Raw genomic sequence first — 21,152 nt, 5'->3', positions numbered from 1 at the left:
AAGTAATACAGAAACACAACAGCCCTCCCGGAACCTGAGTCCCCAGGAGGGGCTCTCAACCACCCTTGCACCTTCCTCCCACCCTGCTCCCTTACCCAAGACTTTGCCTAACACTCAGGGTAGTTTGGAGGGTCGGCCAGGGGGGTTAGGAAGCAGATGGATCAGTCACACAGGCGGCAGGTTAGGTTAGAGAGAAGGTCATGCAGCCCCAAAGAGACAGAGAGCAACTCTGTTACCTATGTTTGTGTTCTTGTTCTTACACCTCTCAGCAAGCCTATGAGTGAAGTAGACATCAGCATTGTTTCCTTTCCACAGCCTGCAATCTAATTCTTCTCACCAAAACATTCTAGCTAGGCTCAAACTAGCACATCTGACCTCTCCCAACACATGCTGCTCAGGAAAGCTGCTGGCTGTAAAACTTAAGGGAGGCTGAGCTGATGCCACACAGACGGTCTGGGTGTGCAGTCCTTGTGTTGGATGAGCTGAGCTCTTCCCTTCTCTGCGTCGTGAGCTGTGTCCCCTTGCCCGGGTTTGGGCACTGCCTGTTTACACCTTGTGATAGACCCACGGGGAAGACACCAGGTAGGATAACCTCTTTCTGCCTGCAGCCGAGACAAACGGGGTCGGGGCGGGGGGGAGGGGGAGAGAAGCACCATTTCTCCTAATGAGGGAACTCGAAGTGATGAATTTTCTGCTTCTCCTGAAGTTCTTTCCTCCGAGGCACTGATGCATTTTTAATGGCTCTCGATGTAGCTATTAAGCTGGTAATTGAAACGGCGAGTTCTCCAGCTCGGCCCAAACCCCCTCCTCCGAATGTCCCCCCCAGCCATGTGGGTGGGCTGTGGTCTCTGCTCACACGCACCACCCCTGACACGGGTCCTTGCTTACACACGGCAGTCCTGACAGAGGTCCTTGCTCACCCACAAGCACCCCTGCCAGAGGTCCCCAGCTTACTCACAGGATCCCTTGCAGAAGTCCCAGTTCACCCACAGCACTCCCCACACCTCCCTGCCCTACCTCCAGGCAGAGCATCACCCCCCGAGCTCCCGGTGCCCGAAGGACTCGGTGTCCCCAGCCTGACCCTGCCCGGTGGAGGCTGACAGGGGAAATATTTGCGGGGCGTGCGGAGTGGGAAGTCTCCTTCCCGCTGTCCCGTTGCCTGGAGTGGGATAAAATACCACCACCACCATCACGGCCCCTCCAATCCTGAGGCGATGCCCAGCTGGCGGCCGCTTGCCCCCTAATCCCAGCCACGCAGCCCCGAGGGACGGCCGCAGGGCGCTGGGCAGAGGGCACAGCAGGGCGGGCGGCAGGCAGGGACGGAGCCATCCCCGCCGGGTGCCGCCGCCGGCCGAAGCTCAGCCCGCGGGGCCGGTATCGGGCACTGCCTCCCCCTCGCGGCCACGGGCAGCCCTGCCGCCCCCGGGAGCGTCCTGCTGCCCTCCAGCCCCAGGCAGACCCCAGACTCCTCCTCCCGCCTTTGGGACCCCCATCGCGGGGGTCATTCCCCTCTCCCCCTACCCCAGGCTGCCTGACCTCGGATCCCCCTTTCTGTCCCTGGGACCACCCCAAGATCGCCCCCAGCCAAGCATCCCGCTGGCCTCTTGCCTCCTTGGCCTCTACCCTCTTTCCCAAGGGGAAGCAGAGTCCTAGACGATCCCAGCAGCACTCTTAGGGGTAGTGCTCATGCAACCCCCAGACCAGAACCAGCCTTACCCCTCGATACAAAGGCAGAGAGGTGGCAGGATGCCTTCGTGGCTCTCACCCAACCAGCCCTGAGGTGCTCAGATGCCAGACAAAGACTGCTCCTCAAAGAAGCGACACAAACTGGGTTTGAGGATGATTTTTATTAGAAACAAGGACCAGGTTTGCTGGGTACAGACTGTTCTCAACAATACAAGGATCTTCTGATGAGAGTCAAAATCCTTGTCTACCTTAAAGCCAAGCTGGTGTCCCCCCAGAGATATGCCATTCCCCCCTGCCATCAAGGAGGTGACCAGGTGAAAGAATGGGGTATGAAGGACAGGTAAGACAGATGGTGGATGAAGCCAAGCAGATGGCACATGAGGGGCTGTGTTTGCCTCTTTAGCAAAGCTTTGCTTCATCCACAGGGACCCAAGCCCATCCCCTGGGTCTGAAAGGGTCCCCAAAATGTAGGAATTGGGATTTTTTTTTTTTCCAAGAGGAGAAAAGCAGGAAACATGCAAAAAGAAAAATCACCATTCCCCGAAGCACCTAAAAAGGGTGGGATAAAGGATGGAGGGAAAAAGCGGTGGGGGCAAGGAGAAAAGTGAAAAACAAACAAGCAAAGATCAAAAAACTCGACATGAAAACCCAGAAACAATCCAAAGTAATCAACTCTGAAAACCAAAAACACAATGGTACATCTGGGCTGCAAAGCTGCCAAATCAAGCAGGCAATGGTACAGGGGCTCCTGGAAAGCATCAGGTGGTTCGCAGAGTGGGGTTGAGGAGGGAGATGTGGAGAACATCAACCCCCTTCTGGCTTTACATGAAGCAGTAGGGTGAGGGGGTCAGTGCCCAGCCAAGATGAAGAGGGTTTGCTCAGTTGGGCTGGTTCTCTCAGGGTTTGTGGGCTTGGGGGATGAGGTTAGAGCAGTGATGGGGATAAAGCACTGCTGCATGACGGACTGAACCCATTTGTGCCCTCCTGGAGCAGGTTGCCTAAGGAGCAGCTTGCAGGGACAGATTGTGTCAGGCAGCCCCATTCCCCAGTGCCACTTCAAACCCTAGACTGCAAGAGCAGGGAGCAATGGATTTAAGGGGACAGTGGTCTTCAGTGGGTGGGGGACACCGAATGCTGCAACTGAACCCTGGAACTGCACCCTGAAACCCAGACCTCCAGGGTATGGCTTTGGGGAAAGATGGTTTTAAAAGGTTCAGTTGAAAAATAGATGTATTTCACTTAAAGTCTTAGGCCAGGGTTCTCTTCTAGCAACCCCTTCCCCACCACCCTAAATTAGCCAGGAAAAATCTCTTAAGCTGTTATCACCAAATCTGCTGGCCACATAGACATTCACACATTCATTGTTGATTCAAAAATATAATATATATATATATATATATAGCACACATACACACAAATATATATTAGAAAAGGAACCAAAAAAAAACACAAACCCAAATCCCTTTGAAAAGTCAATCTAGTAAAAAAAAAAACCACCAACAAAATCCACAGCCACTGCGTTCATCCCATGATCAGGTACAGCAGAAGACAGAAATCCCGTTGGCTCCCAGAGCTCCTGATGGAGTGCTCAGGCTGGGAGAGTGGAGAAACACATCAGGTTTTCACAGTGGATTTGTTAGCAGAGAAGGAACTGCTCCTCCCTCCTCCTCCTCCTCCTCCTCCTCCTCCCACAGAAGGGTTTTAATTTATAGCAGGTTAGAGGAACGCTGGGAAATGCATTACAAAGTCCAGCATGTACAGACAGAAAATGTACAACCGGGGGCAGGCCCTGGGGTTTTCAACCTCAGCTGACACCTTGGCAGGTTCAAAGGCAGTCTGGGACATGAAGGGCCTCCAAAATGAGCAGGTGTCACAGTGCGAGGTCTTAACGTGAGCTCCAGGTTGGAAGGGAGATGGAGCAAAGTCTTCTCCAGGAGGCAGAGGCTGTCAAAGGTGTTAGATGCCCGGAGATGGGGATGCATCCTCTCAGTAGGCAGTGTCTGCGGACCTGCTTGTCCCTCCCATCACTTTGTGCCCACGTGAGGAAGGCAGCAGCGTTGTGCTGGTGAAGTCCTGTGGGCAGGCATGGTAAGAACGTGGGGTGATGCTGGCCTCAAGGTGGGTTCGTTGAAAAATGCCTTTTTTCCCTCCATGGGAGCAGTGCACTGAGGGAGGGAGGACAACACCCAGTCTGGCACTGCCTCGAAGGGTCATTCAGAAGTCGAGCTGAGCACTAAAACAGCCTCTGGTGTGAGCAGCAGCATGCCCAGGGAGTCCCATGGCCCCCTAAAAAGCTGTTCCTGGGGGCAGAGAGCTGGGCACAAAGGGAAGGTAAGTGAGACCTGACTCCAGGAAGGGAGGGCAGAAGAGCTGGCAAGCACAGCAGCTTTTTTTTCTCTCTGCCTTCCCCAGGCAAGTACAGAACCAAAACCTCCCTGCACTGTGCACCAGGCTGCTGAGGAGGGGAGAGGCCCACTGGCACTCTCTGCCCTGGCCCCAGTCAGGCACCACAGGCACAGTCCTCCTGGGATGGATGTGCTGGTGTCAGCAGGGAACTCCTGCACCTTCCATCTCCATGGCTTAGCTGGGAAGGTGTTGGCTTCAGAAGACTGATCCTAGGGGATTTCGTTTGTGGGGCAAAGAGAAAAGAGACTGAGAGGCCAGGTGGGGCCAGAGGTGCCCACGGGTTGGGGAAGTGCGATTTGTGCAAACCACCACTGGAGTCCTCGTTTGCTCCTCTGCAGGGAAGCCAGGATGGAGGGGACAGCACAAAGGTTTGAGTTAGGAGTCTTCCCCGAGGATCTCTGTCACGAAGGAGGCCATGTCAGTCTCTTTGGCGTCGTGCAAGGTAAAGAAAGGGTGCTCCTGCCAACAAGACCAAAGACAACATCAGCGGCTGCTCACAGACAGACATCCCTGGGGGATGTCACACAGCAGGCAAGGTGCTTGGCAAGTCACGGACACGAACCTCCTCCCCAGGCTCCCATGGACATCATCCTTCAGCTCAAAGATCAACTAATGCTGTCAGGTTTGGCGTTTCTAGGTTCAACCCCAGAGGGACAGCCCACCTTGGCAGCTGTACTACCATCACTTAAGGTCTAATCTTGCCAAGAGCAGACAGGACAGAGAGAGAAAACACCTAGAAACCCTGACCTTAACACCCATGCAATCAACACACCCTTCCTTCCACCTCAGACACACCTACACCCCTGCCACTCTGTGCCTGAAAAAGGAAGAAAATCACCCACATGTCCTGTTGTCCCACTTCCCTAGGACCTGCTGGGCCATTTGCTGGGAATTTCCAAATGGATTGGGATAAAGACCAGTAGGAATGGCTCCACACTCACCATAAGTTCTAAATAGTTCATTCGCTCAGCAGGGTTCTTCCTTAAGCTGGTAAAAAAAAACAGGAAACAGGGCAGAAAGGCTGTAAGATCTTTCTTCTTTTGCTCTGTGTGGCCTGTCACAAGGGATCTCCCCTTCCCAACCAGCATGACATCCTTCTGTGGGGACCACCTATTCCTTTCCCACCTTGGCTGAGTAGGTTTGAACCACCAGACAGGTATCTGGGAAAGGACAGCTCGTGGTGCTTTGCCACAAAAAGCACAAGCCAAGCTTGCTGCCACCTGCCCCATGCAGTCCTGCTTGTCCACACAGAACAAACAGGGAAGAGAGGAGATGGCTTCTCACCACTCCTAAGGTGAGCTTTGCCTTGGTGATCCACCTCTGCCTTGCAGCTTCAAGTAGCACACAGGGAGCAGAGGAACACCTCGAAGAGAGCTGCTACCCACAAAAACCACAGATCAGCTTGCACCCAGAGGCACCTAGATGCAGGCAGGTCTTTGTTCTCGTTTCACTGCTGCTTTGCCAGAAAACACCAACATTTCAGCAGCAGCAACAGTGAAAGGGGAAGAGAAACTTCTGCACCTTCCAACCAGCCTGGGTGAGTCAGGTCAAGAGCAAAATCAGTTTGGGCAGTGCTTCCTGCCATGGCCAAGCAACAGCCTCAGTATCTTGAAACTCCCGGGGAGGTGGTGGAGTCGCCGTCCCTGGGGCTGTTCAAGGCAAGATTGGATGAGGCACTTGGTGCCATGGTCTAGCCTTGAGCTCTGTGGTAAAGGGTTGGACTTGATGACCTGTGAGGTCTCTTCCAACCTTGGTGATACTGTGATACTGTGAAATGGGCTCTGCAAGAGCAACAACCCCAGCCCCACGCTCTCCCCTCCAACCCCCATGGATTAGCCAGCTAGGAGAGGCCACCAGTCCCCAGCAGAGACTCACCACTGTGCTGTGAAGTCCACAAACTCCTTGGAGAAGCGATCAGCAGGCAGCTGGGGCGAGGGCTCCTCCACCACTTGCTTGAGCTGCTGGAAGGGGGTGCCCCAGGACTCATATGGGAAGCGAAGAATGGCCAATTCGATCTGAGGACAGAGACAGGCTGGGGGTGAGACAGTAGGATGAGCACAACCCCAGGCAGCCTGCCTACCTCAGATTTGAAATGAAAAACCTCTCTCCTTACCCATTTTCAATTTGGGTCATACCACTTCTTTTTTTTTTTTTTTCATTCCCTTTTGAAAAAAAAAAAAAAGAAAATACAAAAACCCAGAGGCCAAAAATACTTCCTTTGGTGGCTGCTTCAGCATATTAATGCACTTACAGGAAGCCACCAAAAGAGATGTAAAATGGGATTATTTAAGAAGATAACAGCACACCCTCTCTGCAATGCCTTCCAAAGTGCTTTGCCCACCGCAAGGCAGCCTCCTGGGCTTCAGGCTGGTACTGCATGAGTTAGGCACAGGCACACACACACAGAAATATCTACAAACCCAAGGAAAACCAAGTGGTAGGATATCACTTAGGAAGATTTTTGCTAAAACCATCTCATTTACTGTGTCCTTCCTACAAGTCACCTCTGCTCCATCGCCCTTTCAAACAGGAAAAAAGTCTTAGGCACAGTCCTCATGCCAAGGATCTTGAAATGGGCAACAGAACCTCCAGACCTAGCAGGGTGGGACGGGATGGGAGGATTGACAGGATGCAGGGCAGAGCCAGATGCCTCTGCCTGCCTCTGGATCAGGACAGGGGAACTCAGATCATGCTGCTGGAAAAAGTGAACAAAGCCACCAGTCAGAAAGGCCTGGATTAGCTCTACCACAAAATAGCTCTAAAACCAACTGGTCTGAAATCAAACTCCCTCAGAAATTGAAAGGGAAAAAAAAAGAGATAAAATAAAATCAGGAAGCCAGCCCAGGAAGAAGACGTTAGAGGGAATCAGGCAGGTTGGGGCTCCCTTCAGCTGCAGGCTGGCAGCCTTACAGCAAGGTCTCCTCTCCCATCCAGCCTTGGAAAGGTTGAGAGACTTCGTCATTCATGCAGTCTCCCATCCCACAGCTTCCTGCATCTTGGGAGGAAAGCCAGAGCTGATTACATTTCCAGCCAGCCCAGCTCTGGCACAGGGACCCCAAGGAGAGGGGCTTGGGTTTGGCACGGCAGACAAAACGAACCGGGGAAGAGGCAGTATTTGCCAAGAGGTGCGCAAGGCACACACAAATGTGAGGATGCAGCACCCAGAACAAAGGGTGCTGCATCCCGGGGGGAAAAGAATCCTGAAAACAACTAGCCCCAGGGAGAATCTCCTGGAAAGGGAGAGACACATTCCCAGGAGGCATCCCCTCGGAGCCAGCAGCTGGGATTTCCTTTGTCCTCTGGCGCCAGAGGATCTCAGCTGCTTTCTGCAAGATCCGTTTCTTGCAGGAGGTAGATAAACCATCCTGAGCAGCTGCGATGTTGGAACTGAAAGCATTTCCCCTTCCTGTTGGCTGCTCTGAGCTACCCTGCAGGCAGGGCTGGCTGCAAACCACGCACAGTATCCCCCACTGCAGCTATCTCACCCCTATCTTCCTGCAAGGCTTTGCTAACCCACCAGGGGGGTGCACGAAGGAAGGTCGTGGTCCACTACAGCAAGCCCTGCTCCACTCCAAACTCTCTCCAGTCAGTGCATAGGGAACAACAGAGCAATTAAAAGCCCAAACTCTTGCATACCAAATTAAGCCTACTGTTGTCCAGGTGCAACTTGAGGCCATTTCCTACCCTATCACTTGTAACTTGAGAGAAGAGACAGACTCCCACCTAACTCCAAACTCCTTTCAGGGAGCAGTGGAGTGCCAGAAGGTCTCCCCTCAGCCTCCTTTTCTTCAGGATAAACAATTCCCTCAGGTGCTCTTCAGAAGATTTGTGCTGTAGACCCTTCACCAGCTTCATTGCCCTTGTCTGGGCACACTCCAGCACCTCAATGCCCTTCTAGCGAGGAGCCTAAGACTGAACCCAGTATTGAGCTGTGGCCTCACCAGTGCCGAGTACAGAGTGACTATCACTGCCCTGGTCCTGCTGGCCACACTGTTTCTGATACACATTAGGATGCTGTTGGCCTTTTTGGCCACTTGGGCACACTGCTGGCTCACACTCAGCCAGCTGTCCCAGCTGCACTCCCCAGGATTCAGCAGGAACATGAGAGAAGAGAAAGGAGGAAAGAGAAGGGACAGAAGATGGATTATCCCCTGTCAAGCTTGCCAGATGACTTGACAACAGCTACAGTAGTGGTGGCAAGGGTGGGGGCACACTCAGTTGAGAGCTGCCTCCCCAGGGTGAGGCATCCCTGTGCACACAGGGCAGTACCTGCACCCTGGATAGCTCATCTCGTGCCCTGAGCTATCACACTCAGAATTCAGTCCCATTTGGTGGGGTGAAGCCAGCAGACACCACTGGCCATGGCAGAGATGGAGCCCCACCAGCACAGACCCCACTCCAACCCCAGGGCTGCAGAGTACTGTTCCCAGCCCTTGGCATTACCATCGTGATCCCCAGACTCCAGACATCCGACTTCACGTTGTAGCCCTTCTGGTTCAGCTCAGGGTTTATTCTTTCTGGCTGCAACAGCAAAACAGAAGATATCACAACTCTGTTTTTAATCCCAGTGCACTCCACAGTGCAAATCTTTGGCTCCAAAACCCAGTCTGGGGGGACTCCCCCAGCTCATGTCCTCATGGGGGCAGGATCTGAGGTTAAATCTAGCACAGTCATCTTGTTCCACACAACCCACATAAATCCTCCCCTTCAGCTCCTGAGTGAGGCTTGTACTATCCCTGCAGCATGATTTCTGCCCCAGGAGTACGAGCCCATATAGATGCCATAGATGGCAAAGGGAAATTCATACTGGCTTGAGGATGAAATTAAATGAACCTGCCAAGAAAAGCCTCAGCATTTTCTAGCTGACAAGGAGCATCCCTTCCAACCACCACAAGCAGCACCAGCCAGTCTTTAGCCCTTCTGCAAATGGAAGGTGGCAGAGGAGTCTGCTGTGGGATTACACATACAGCAGGGCTTACTGAGAGGGTAATCCTGTCCTCGGAGGACTCTGCTGAGTCAGGAAGCTCAGAGCACTCTGAAGTGGTTTCCATCTCAGAAACTAAGACTGAATTCTAAGTGGCAGCCTCTTTAAGTTAAGGCTGAAGGTGGCTGGAAGCTGCCAGCTCCAGTCCCACACCAGCACACTTACAGCCATGTATGGTTTGCAGCCAGCATCCATGGTCTTTGCAACCGAGTCCACCAAATAGCCGCTGATCCCAAAGTCACACATTTTGACATGTCCCTCCTTGTTGATCAGCACGTTGGAAGGTTTCACATCTAAGAGAGAGAATACAAGAGGACAGGTTGGGCCTTTGCTGAGGTATCAGAGAGCCCAAGACAAGATGATCAACTCCCCACTGACCTGGGAGGGGACCAAGCGAGCCCTAACACAAGGGAAGGGAGACAAAATCCCACCAATCTTTTATTACAATAGAAGTTTACACAAGAAAAATTATAACCAGGTCCTTCAGGCAGAACAGACCTCCTCTCTTAATGAGGCAGGTCAAAAGGCTGAAATAAAATGTTGAGGAGTTAATGCTCAGCTCCTTAGGAGAGATTTATGCACTGAACACATCCTTAAAATCACAACTCTACCAAGCTCTCAGGACAGCTTGTCTCACGCCCGTCTTGATGTGTCCACAGCCACACAAGGAACTACACCAGGATGAAGAGCAAGACCTGAGTGTTACAATTCCCACCTGTCACTTTATAAGATCCTCCTCAGCCCTCACCTTGGTAGACCTACCCTGCCAGGAAGGCTTGGGGATTTTGTCCCCAGTAGCTGCCTTTGAGGCATCTCTATCATCAGAGAGAGGCAGAGATGCCCATAGTGAGAAACTCAGTTAATATATTCAACCCCTCAGCTGAAAAGGAGGAAAAGAACAAAGTCATGCAACTAGATGCAGCAAGGGATGGATCTCAGGAACAAGTCTTGAGCATCTAGATCTGTTCACTTTGGTCCTAAGTACTGTTAGACCCCACTGTAGGAATCCCATCCATCTCCTGCAAAGGAGCCCTCATTTCAAGGCTAGATCTCCAGCCACACCATGCTCCATCCAGCACCTACCTCTATGGATTACAGACAGTTTACTGTGCAGATGCTCCAGAGCCCGTACAATCTGGGGACAAACAGAGCAAGAAAAGAACCCATTAGTCACACACAGCAGCACCAGCCTGCCACTGTGAACACACTACTTGTTTCCACACACCACGAGCCACAACAGAGCCCTCCAACAGGCTCAAGGAAGAGACAAAACCATGTAAGAACCCACGAGGCACTCACAGACACAGCCATCTTCCCCAGAATGTCTTCAGGGATGGTTTTCTTCTTCTCCAGCACTTTCTTGTAGAATTTATCTAGGGAGGTGTCCATGAGCTCCATGCAGATCCACACATCACCCTGCAGGTGGAGAAAAAGAAGCTGAGTGGGAATTTTCTGGAAAACCTCAGCAGCTGAAGGGAGCAGTGGGGATGAACTGACAAATAGCCACAGCTGCTTCCATACAGAGCAAGCCAAGGTCCCTGACACCCAGCCACTGTTGGCCACACCACCAGCACACAAGCTCAGCACTAGATAGAGTCGAGCACAGATGTCCAACTACTACTGAAACTACCTGCAATGGCCTTCCTTTGAGGATGTCCAGCTACTACTGAAACTACCTGCAATGGCCTTCCTTTGAGGATGTCCAGCCACTACTGAAACTACCTGCAATGGCCTTCCTTTGAGGATCTACCCCAAAGTCAGTCTGGGGCAGATCCAGGACAACAGTCTTGGGCAGGTGTCATGCAAGTGAACAATCAGACCTGGCCAAGTCTTTGACTTTAAACCACGGCAGCATCTCAAACAGCCCAGGTGGGCTGAAGAAAGCAAGAGGTGGTCAGGAACATTTTAGTGCCCTTAGTGGAACTGCATGAGGCTGCAGTGCCCCACAGGCCACGAGCCACCCATCAGCTCAGTACCTCGCGGAAGAGGGCTCCGTAGAAGGTGACAGTGTAGAAGCAGTCAACTGTCCTCATGGAGATGTCCAAGTCCATCAACAACCTCTTCTGCTCCTGGGTGTTCACAGTCGCTCGAATCCGCTGAGACAAGAAAGCAGAACACAGCCCCTTCAAGAGCCAAACCACACCAGGAGTACCAGAGGCTGCCAAACCAAGACAAGCCTGTCCCCGTTTCGCCACCCTCCGTGGAGCTCAGCAGCATCTCTGCTCCCCGAGAGCTGCACCCCCTGGGCTCCATCCCTCTCGGCAAGCAGCCATCCTCACCTTCACGGCCATGATGGTGCCGCTCTGCGCGTGCCGGACCTTCTCCACCACGCCGTAGGCTCCGCGGCCCAGCTCCGAAATCGCCACCAGGTCATCAGCTTCCACCTCAAAGTTCTTGAGGGAGAGAGACACAAAAACATTCAGACACACTTTATCAATGACGACATCAGCAGAGGTCCAGCGCTTGCAGTGCACTCGTGCAGAGCACTTCCAAGCGACGGTCCCCACAGGGCTCCACCAGCTCCTGCCTGCACCAGAGAAACACAGAACTGCTGAGGCTGGAAGAGACCTTGGAAATCACCCTGCCAAGCCACTTGCCTGGAGTTCACAATCTCACCCCTACTGCTAAGCTAATGTCCCTAAGCACCACATCCACCTATCTTTCAAATACCTCCAGGGATGGTGACTCCACCACCTCCCTGGGCAGCCTGCTCCGATGCCTGAGAACCCTTCCGTTCCTAATATCCAACCTGAACAACTTGAGGCCATTTCCTCTTGTCCTGTCACTTGTTGCATATGAGAAGGGCCCAACTCTCACAGCACCACACTTAATAGAAGATGAGTTCACTTTTGCTCTGTCGAACTACAGCCCAAACCCTCTAATCTCATACCCACCAGGGCACATTTAACTCCTCCTCTGCAGCTAGAGATCAGGATTTTCATCCTTTAATCCAGGGCACACTGCCACTGGAAGGGGCACCAAAGCTTGGTGCCTCTCTGGCTGCTCAGGATTATTCACACAAGGGTCTTTCTGTGGTGGCTCAACTGCTTGCAGGATTTTAACAAGCCCATGCCAACATGAACAGCAGTCAAGAGCCTCTGCCATGGCTCCAAATGCCTGAGCACAGCCAGGGATTCCCCACCTCACCCTGCATCCCAAGGGATCATCCCACGCAAAACACATCTACATGTCTAGTAACACCTCAGCCTGTCCAAAGCCTCTCTTAGATGGGATGGAGCATATCAGGGATTTCAGGTGGGGTTTACCTGCTTTTATACTTCCTCCCCCCAGCAGAAAGCAGACAGCAAGGTAAAATGTAAGTTAGCACTCACACAGGAGCTCAAGTCACTGCAACTGCATAAATCTCATTTCATGATGGAAAAATCCCATCACAGTGCTCAGGCAAGCCAGTGCCCTATGCAGCAGGGAGCCAGCAAGCTCCTGCACAGCCACCCACGAGTGACTGTGTCCCTAAAGACACCTTACCCTGCTCTGCTGGGCAGGGCACACTGCCCGAGCGAGACATGGGCTATTTTTGGATGCTGTGCTCATTGCTCTGAAGTCACAGACCTTCTTTTAGCCAGGCTTTATCCAGCCTCCAGCTTTCCTCCGGTCTCAGGGAACAAAAATAATACCAGGATGCCAAATTGCCCCAGTAGCCACAAAGGCAGTGAGGGTGGGAAACATGCACGGCACAGCGCCGGATGCTGTGCCTGCGAGCTACGCCCATGGCCCAGAGGAAACAGCCTTTGGTGTTAAGGAGCCAAGCTAGGAGATGTGGCTGCTGGGCTCCTGGCCAGCAACCTCCCCTTGGTGTTGGCCACTGCATGGCCAGCAGCCACCAGCTCTACCAGACCTTCCTACCAGCCCTGTCTGCACTTATTGGAGCCAGATGTGCCTGGCAGGAGGCCGGGGCAGGGAGTGAGGGAGGTCTGTGCCTGAGCTCAGCGCTGAGCTATGCACTGCCCAGCACAAGAAGGTGCCAGCCCTTTCCTGGGCAGATGGTGGCTCCAGAAATGAGGGGAGCAGGGCTAAGGGGGCATATGTCCAACCCCCACATCCTGCTGCTCCGAGCTGCTGGCAGAGGAGCAGAGCAGGCTTGCAGCTCCTGCAGGGGCCTCCAGGAAGGATCTGGTAGTGCTTTTCAGGACATTTGTTCTGCAGTTGTTCCAGGTTATTGTTTGGGTTTTTTCCTGGCATTTACCCTAAGGCTTCCCCAGAAGCTGGCAGTTCCCAGCACGCTCCAGGAACCAGCACTGCCCTGCCTAGCAACAAGAGGTGATGCAGTAACACAGTCCATGCTTCCCAGGCCTGGTAATGGGGTGCATGGCATCACCTACATGGATCTGATGGTCTTGAGGTCAACACTCATCCCAGGAATCTGAAATTGGCCTTCTACCCAAGCCCTCTTCCTCCAAAACAACCGGACCAGACCCCTCTTGCAAGCACTGGAGCAGGCAGAGCAGGGAAGGAAACAAACCTGGAGAGCTTTCCTCAAGTTACAGCCTCTCCCCTTGCACACACCATGTCCAGGCTGTCACAGAGCATCCCTCCCAGAGCTATTAATACACACAACACAATGGCCAGAAAATGGCACAGGCAGCAGGCTTCTTCCCTGGATCCAGCTTCCCCACCTCTCCCTTAACCCTAAAACCTTGCAGTGAGGCCAAGGAGCCCAGATACCATCAGCCAAGCCACCTCCCAGCCTGGAAGGTAAGCAGATACATATAGGGCTGAGCCACTGCAAGGTATTTTTAGCTCACTTGCAAACAGCTTTCTGCAGCCCCAGGAGGGCCCATAACAAGAGAATGAAATAAAAGGGTGGCTATTTCTAGCAGCATTTTTCATCAGATCACTAGCAAAGGCTTTGGAGAGCTGGAGAAAAGCTTTGTGCTCAACTTCTCCTGGGCCATGGGCACTAACACAGCACTGCAGGTATGGAGGACAAAGGGGACTTTATTTGAGGCAGCCAGAGAGGGTGGTGAGGTCACACTGATATAAGGCAGATGGTTTTGTTCCATCTCTTCAGACTGAGGTGGCTGGTGGGGCTGCAAAGAGACCACTGTGATGGACAAAACCACACCCTGAGTCTTTGATGTCACCCACATGCCTTGCAGGAACTGCAAGACCAGCAAGTGCAGATGCTCAGAGATGAGCTGCCTTGCAGGCTGGGTGACATGCCCAGCTCTCCAGCAGTACACCCAGACACCCCATTGCTCCACAAGAGAAAAGTCCTGCTGTGGCACCTCATCCCCACAAAGATGCATGCTGAGATGCTGCACCAGGTGGGTAGAGTCCTCACAGGGTGCTCTGAAATCTCAACCTGACAGGTTGCCAGGCATGATCCATGAAACTCTCCACACATGAGACAAACCAAAAAGGAAGCGAGCGAAAAGAGAAAGCACACTGACATGTACCTTATCTCCAATGGTAATGAATGTTCTGGAGTCCAAGTTCCTTGGAGGCCTGCAAGAAAAGAGAGTGAGTCAGGAGAAAGTTCAGCTTCTTTAACCCTCCTGGGGGTTAATGAGCCAGGTTTCACGTTCCTTCAAGCACTTTCAGCCACTGCTTTCCGCTGTGTCTTGTTGTCGTGGGTTCCAAACAGTCCCTTCCAAACACTCCAAAGTGCTTTAATCATGCCAGCAACATCTCAGCCCACACCCACGAGGCACTCGCTCCACACAGGCAGCAAGAACCCCAGACTCAGCCAGGTGAGGCAGGCATCAAACCATCCCTGCTCAGAAGCCGAGCCCGAGGATCCAAGAGGGGAGATGTCTCTGCAGCAGAGCAGCTCAGCTGTCGTGTTTTGACAGGCAGGTGTTGTAACAGGGCAGCCACTGAGCCCGAAACGCAGGCTGAGGGCACAGCAGGTAATTCCTCACCCGTGAGTCATCTGTGTACACTCACAGGCCTGTTCCAGGCAGCCTGGCAGGCAGAGCAGGCAGCACCTCAGCGTCACGCTTTGCACAACACCACGCAGGTGAAAGTCTTCCTTCATGGCTCTTTCCTTTGTCGCTGCCCGCTCCCCATCGTGGGCAGCATGGGACTTGTAGAGCAGACACGAGTGTTTTGTCCCTTGGGCCTCACTTGTGCTCTCTCCCTCCTCTAGGACCCTCTGAGACTTGAGACTGCCCAGCTGGTTTAGCCTCTCAATACCCATCAGAGCAACAAAGCAGCCCCCAGCTTCAAGGAAGTACTTCAGGCTCACGGCAGAAGCCTTGCACTGTGCAAATATTTGCACTGCAGCTTGAAAAGCTCAGAGAAAAGGAGTCGTGGGTAGCTTGCACCAGCCTCTGGGCATGTGAGCACTCTGCAAAGCCCAGCATGACAGCTGGAGACAGAACAAGGGGGAATGGCCTCAAGCTGAGGCTGGGGAGGTTTAGATTGAACATTAGGAAAAAGTTTTTTGATGGAGAGGATGGTCAGGGACTGGAATGAGCTGCCCAGGGAGGTGGTGGAGTCACCCACCCTCAATGTGTGTAAGTGTCGTTTGGATGTGGTACTTAGGGAAATGGCTTAGGGTGAATATTGTAGAGTAGGGTTATAGGTTGGCCTTGGTGATCCTGAGGGGCTTTGCCAGCCTGGATGTTTCTGTGATTCTCCAGGGGAAATTCAGACACCAACGGGAGCAGAGACAGAACCACACAGAATGACTATGGTTGGGAAAGAACTTCAAGGCCATAGAACCAGAGAATAGTTTGGATGGGATGGATGCACCCACTGGGGAAGGAGGTGGCTGTTGCATGCAAGGTTTGGCATGTGCAAGCTGGGCTGCACAGCATTAAGTGGGGAGTTCCCCAGGCTCCCCCTCCATCAGATTTGCCCTATCTACACCTGGGGTTTCAGTAGTGGTATTTCCCTTTTGGGGATTTTACTGCTCTCCTGAAGCTGGGAGGGTTTCTAGAACAGGTTTCTGGAGCAAACAAGGCTCAGTGGTGCAGACCAGCCTGAGATGTTTTGGAAGAGCACTATGGAAGAGGAATTTTTGCCATCTGCTCTTTGTCAAACCGAGCGCCACTACGCTGGGCTCTCTCCCACAGCATAACAAGCATTAGCTGCACGAAGCAATCAGGGCAGAGCAAAATTCCAGTGCTCTGAGACACTGCTGGGCACCAGCACCAAGCATCACAACAATGCAAGATGTCCATGTCCTCTTCATACCAAGGGGAAGAGCTACAAACAACTCAAATTAGCTCTGATATTGATCTCATCTCTCATTCCCCATCCCTTAACCCTCATCTCCCTGCTCCTTCCACAGTCCAAACTGGAGGTACTTAGTGCCATGGTCTAGTTGATTGGATAGGGCTGGGTGACAGGATGGACTGGATGAGCTTGGAGCTCTCTTCCATCCTGTTTGATTCTAAGATTCTCTTCCCCTGCATTAAAAATTTTCTTCCCTTGGGCAGATTTCCTTTCTCCACCATGCCCTTTGCCCTTTGGCATCAGCACAACCACAGCTGGAAGACTGAAGAAAGTCTCCCAGCCTTTGCCTTTCAGACATTTCAAGTCAAACAAGAACTTGCCAGAGAGACCCCCAGGCTGTGGATGTGTGCATGCACATCTCCATCCATGTGCAATTCTTTCTCATCTCCCACAAGCCAGCCCTTAAGAGCAAAAATTAACTATCCTGCTTCTCTAAAGCCCACATAGGCCATTCCCCTTGACACCATCACCTTGAATCCAGCTCCAGAGAACACTTGGCTGGCTTTAAGCAGCAGAGACACTTACGTGGTGTTGGCAACAGGTGGCTTGATGGGCACACATGTTATCCTCAGATCCCGCTTCTTCTTGCCTTTCACTGGAAGAGAAGATGCACACATCAGCAACTGGCATTTGGACTTTTCTTCCTTCAAGCATTCTCCTGCCTGCAGCTGCCAGGCAGGGAAGCAGGGCCTGGATCCCTACACTGTACGGCTAGGAGGAGGTGACAAGAAGGTCTCAGCGCTCACAATCATAGAATGGTTTAGGTTGGAAGCGACCTCAAAGCTCATCCAGTTCCAACCCCCCCCAAGGGACACCTCCCACTAGAACAGGTCGCCCAAGGACTCATCCAACCTGGCCTTGAACACCTCCCTGGGCAACCTGTGTCAGTGTCTCATCACCCTCACTGGAAAGAACTTCTTCCTAACATCCAGTTTAAGTCTCCCCCTCTGCCAGTTTAAACCCATTACTCCTAGTCCTGTCATTACAAGCCCTTGTAAATAGTCCCTCCCCAGCCCTCCTGTAGGTCCCCTTCAGATACTGGAAGACCACTACAAAGCCTCCTCAAAGCCTTCTCTTCTCCAGGCTGCAGAGCCCCAACTCTTGTAGCCTGTCCTCACAGCAGAGCTGCTGCAGCCCTCTGAGCATCTTTGGGGGCCTCCTCTGGACTTGTTCTAACAGGTTGATGTCCTTCTTGTGTTGGGAGCTCCAGAACTGCACACAGTACTCCAGCCCAAAATTTCAGGCCAGAGCCAGAAGCACAAGTGGGTCTCCACATCCTCATCCAGCACCTGCCTGCAGAAATGCTGAGGAGTGCACTGACAGAGACTGTTTGCCAAGTTTCACAGTGCCTTGCGACGCTCCTCAGGCATCCCAAGAGAGCTCTGCACCCTTCATGGCCATTAACAGTCCCCTCTCTGTGGGGATTTCAATTGCTGATGCTCAGGAGATGGGTTAAAGCTGTGGTTCCTGCTGGGCACTTACCCGGTTTGTGCGGCTCCAGCGATCCTTTGGAATCTGGAAGAGAGAAGAGAGACACCAGCTCAGCCTCCATGCTCCAGACCCAGCAGGGACAAAGCCTGCACCCTCACCATCTCACACAGCGCTCGGGGGGAGCAACCCAGGCTAGGCTGCAGGCTGAGGGAGGCAGACAGAACCCAGCCAAGCCAAGCCTGGGCTGATCCCCGAGTCTCCAGCCACAAGAGGTCCCCATGCCATCAGTGACACTCCCAAAAACTCTGTCAGTGTCCTCCTTGCCCCACAGCCCCCCCCCATCCTGGTCTCACTCAACTCAAGCCCCCTCTACTCCGCTCTGGTGAGGCCCCACCTGGAGCACTGCATCCAGCTATGGAGCCCCTATGACAAGAGGGATGTGGAGATGCTGGAGTGTGTCCAGAGAAGGGCCACGAGGATGCTCAGAGGGCTGCAGCAGCTCTGCTGTGAGCACAGACTGAAAGAGTTGGGGCTGTTCTGTCTGGAGAAGAGGAGGCTCCCAGGTGGCCTTCTTGTGGCCTTCCAGGATCTGAAGGGGGCTACAAAAAAGCTGGGGAGGGACTTTTTAGGCTATCAGGGAGTGAGAGGGCTGGGGAAATGGAGCAAAGCTGGAGGTGGGGAGAGTCAGCCTGGACATGAGGAGGAAGTTGTTCAGCATGAGAGTGGTGAGAGGCTGGAATGGGTTGCCCAGGGAGGTGGTTGAGGCCCCATGGCTGAAGGTGTTTCAGGCCAGGCTGGATGAGGCTGTGGCCACCCTGATGTAGGGTAGGGTGTCCCTGCCCATGGCAGGGGGGTTGGAACTGGATGATCTTTGTGGTCCCTTCCAACCCTGACTGATTCTATGATAAGTCTTCTCAGAGAGATCCAGACCTGTTCTGCAGTGTGGGTCAGATATGGCACAAAGGGCAATGGCCACCAGAACTCAAGCAAAAACAGAGTCACTGACAGCAAGAGAGAGGACACCCCACAGCCAGTGAAGGGAAATCAGGGCAAAACCAAACAGCAGCTTTCCTTAGGAGAGGCTGAGAGCCCTGAGGCTGTTTAGTCTGGATAAGAGCATCCTGAGGGGGGTCTCCTCAATGCTCAGCAAGAGCTAAAGGGTCCAAGAGGACGGGGCTAGATGCTTTTCAGTGGTGCCCAGTGACAGGACTAGGGGCAATGGGCACAAACTGAAACCCACAAAGCTCCATTTGAACATGAGGTGAAAATTCTTTGCTGTGAGGGTGCTGGAGCCCCAGAGCAGGCTGCCCAGAGAGGTTGTGGAGTCTCCTTCTCTGCAGAGATTCCAAACCCACCTGGACATGCAGATCCCAGGCAACCTGCTGTGGGTGATGTTGCTTTAGCAAGAGTGTTGAACTAGATGATCTCCAGAGGTCCCTGCCCACCCCATCATGCTGGGATTCAGTGATAACAACCATCAGTGAACTGACCACAAAGCCAGGCTTGCAGAGGCTGAGACTGTCAGACAAGGTGTGACCCCATCAGGGGTGACTGGTGAGAGTACACTCTCCTCCTCCCCAAATCCAAACAGCACTGGAGTAACATAACCCACAGCTGCACAAAGAACCAGGATGGAGGCAATCAGTCAGTGATGGGCAAAGGAGACCTATGCAGGGCTGACAATCAGTGACCTGCAGTGACATGGACCTCAGGCTGGTCGCCACAGGCATCTCCCCATTAGCAAACAGCTCACCCACCTACCTACCCCAGCTTGCTGGGAAAATAAACAGATCACGAGGAGCTGGGATGGGAGCTGAAACGGCACAGCTGAGAGCATCCAAGTCCTGAGCCTCCCCAGGAGAGACAGAGCAGCTGCATTTTGCAGCTAGAGGTACCTTTGGCTGCACAGACCTGGAAGATGCACTAAAAAGCACAGGCCAAGGCGTGCTCCAGGCGTGCCCAAGGCTGGGAGTGGATAGCCTGCTGTGGCCTTGGACAGCCCTTCAGAACAGCTCCTACCTGCCTGCCTCCCAGGAAGAGGCATGAGGACAAAGTCCAGCATTCCAAAGATTGCCAAGGAAGGGAGGGGAGAGGCAAGGAGCTGGGATCTCAGGAGGACATGAAGCACCGTGGGAGAGCTCCCTCAGCTGAGACAGGACAATACATGTCTAGCATGTTCCCATCACAACCAGCCTTCACCTCCAGCCCAGTCCCTCACCAGCTCCAAATGCCTCAGCTAAGATGGGTGCTTGAAACCCACTTTTACAGTCCCATCTTTCTCTAAACACAAACTTTGCTGTGGCTGCAGGGGTAAGCTGGTCTGCAAGATACTGCAGAGGTCGCAAATGTGCGACCAGCAGCATCCTTCCCTGCTGAGGCAATCAGTATGGTTGAAGTCCCTATCCCCATCTAACCTGCTTATCTTTCCTGCATCAGAGCTAGCCTGTAAGGTTTGGGACCAGCACAGTTCCCATGAGCTACAGGTGCAATGTGAACTCGCAGCTCAATGAAGCCAGTGAGCAAGACTCTCCACTCTAAGCCAGTCCCACTGAGCTGGAAACCATCTCTGGAGACCTGACCATGCCACAGGAACCATGGATTCTAATCCATCAGCCTACAAAGCTCCCCCTCTCCACCACTGGAAGAGGGATCACCAATAGTCCAAGGTGCCCACTAATGACTTTGCAAAGTACCCGGCTGAGCAATGACAGGAGCAAAGGCAAAATGGAGCCAAAGGCAGGATGCCATCCATGGGTTCAAACACCTCCCACTTCCCACACCCAGCCTCTTGCTACTCAGCAAAAACCTAACATCTGGGTTCCCGAGTCCTTCTGCATCCAGGCAGGTTGGGTCAGCTCACCATGGGCACACAACCTACCCCATCCCGCAGCCAGGGGGATGCATTTTGCTTGCTACCCACCAGAAGCCTTGCACCGAGCGTTTCTCCCCCATAATGTGCTCGGAAATGCAGACAGGGGTTTGCATGCAGCCCCCCAAGAGCAGCTCCCAGACACATCTTCACACAAAGCCCTGAAATGCCCCCCATCCTGGCTGGTGTTATACTTCATCTGTTTGTTCTCCCTCTCCCCCATCGCCATAGTAACTCCGCAGCCAGCACAAAGCTCCTTCTGTGCCGCCGGCTCCGCTGGCAGCTCCGGCCGCAGCTCGGTGACTCACACAGCAGGAGCAGGGTCCACAGGCTCCCCAAGCCAGGCCTCCTGCAGGACACGGCGTCAACTCTCCTTAGCCCTGGCTGCAAAAACCAGGCTGGAGGGAGCTGGAAGCACCCAGTCTCGGGTCAGGAATCAATGGGGTGCGTTGTTTGGTGGAGCCCAAGCTTGCAGGCAGGAGGATCTGCAAATGCGGGTTAGAGGAGCAGCAAGGGGCACGGAGATTGCCTGACAGAAACCCTCTGCAGCCACTGAACGCCTCTGCGAATTGG

At 53.2% G+C, this 21,152-nt stretch overlaps 1 protein-coding gene across 3 annotated transcripts in view; it reads right to left on the bottom strand.

Annotated features, from left to right (window-relative positions):
• Positions 1-1,828: 1,828 nt before the first annotated feature.
• MAP2K3 (mitogen-activated protein kinase kinase 3) overlaps positions 1,829-21,152 on the bottom strand; it is a 37,529-nt gene continuing 18,205 nt past the window's right edge. For all 3 annotated transcript variants that reach the window (XM_064153592.1, XM_064153594.1, XM_064153593.1), the window contains exons 2-13: positions 17,762-17,794; positions 16,805-16,874; positions 14,494-14,542; positions 11,356-11,469; positions 11,053-11,172; positions 10,376-10,492; positions 10,160-10,211; positions 9,242-9,369; positions 8,536-8,613; positions 5,968-6,107; positions 5,034-5,079; positions 1,829-4,551 (exon numbers count right to left, since the gene is read on the bottom strand). In XM_064153592.1, the coding sequence (XP_064009662.1) occupies positions 4,468-4,551; positions 5,034-5,079; positions 5,968-6,107; positions 8,536-8,613; positions 9,242-9,369; positions 10,160-10,211; positions 10,376-10,492; positions 11,053-11,172; positions 11,356-11,469; positions 14,494-14,542; positions 16,805-16,874; positions 17,762-17,794 (1,031 nt within the window). In that variant the 3' untranslated portion in view covers positions 1,829-4,467. The remainder of the gene's footprint in view (positions 4,552-5,033; positions 5,080-5,967; positions 6,108-8,535; positions 8,614-9,241; positions 9,370-10,159; positions 10,212-10,375; positions 10,493-11,052; positions 11,173-11,355; positions 11,470-14,493; positions 14,543-16,804; positions 16,875-17,761; positions 17,795-21,152) is intronic.

Source organism: Pogoniulus pusillus, chromosome 13 (assembly GCF_015220805.1).
Source record: "Pogoniulus pusillus isolate bPogPus1 chromosome 13, bPogPus1.pri, whole genome shotgun sequence".
In the NCBI taxonomy this organism is placed as follows: Eukaryota; Metazoa; Chordata; class Aves; order Piciformes; family Lybiidae; genus Pogoniulus; species Pogoniulus pusillus.
Note: the sequence above shows the minus strand (reverse complement) of the source record. Positions and strands in the feature narration are given on the sequence as shown.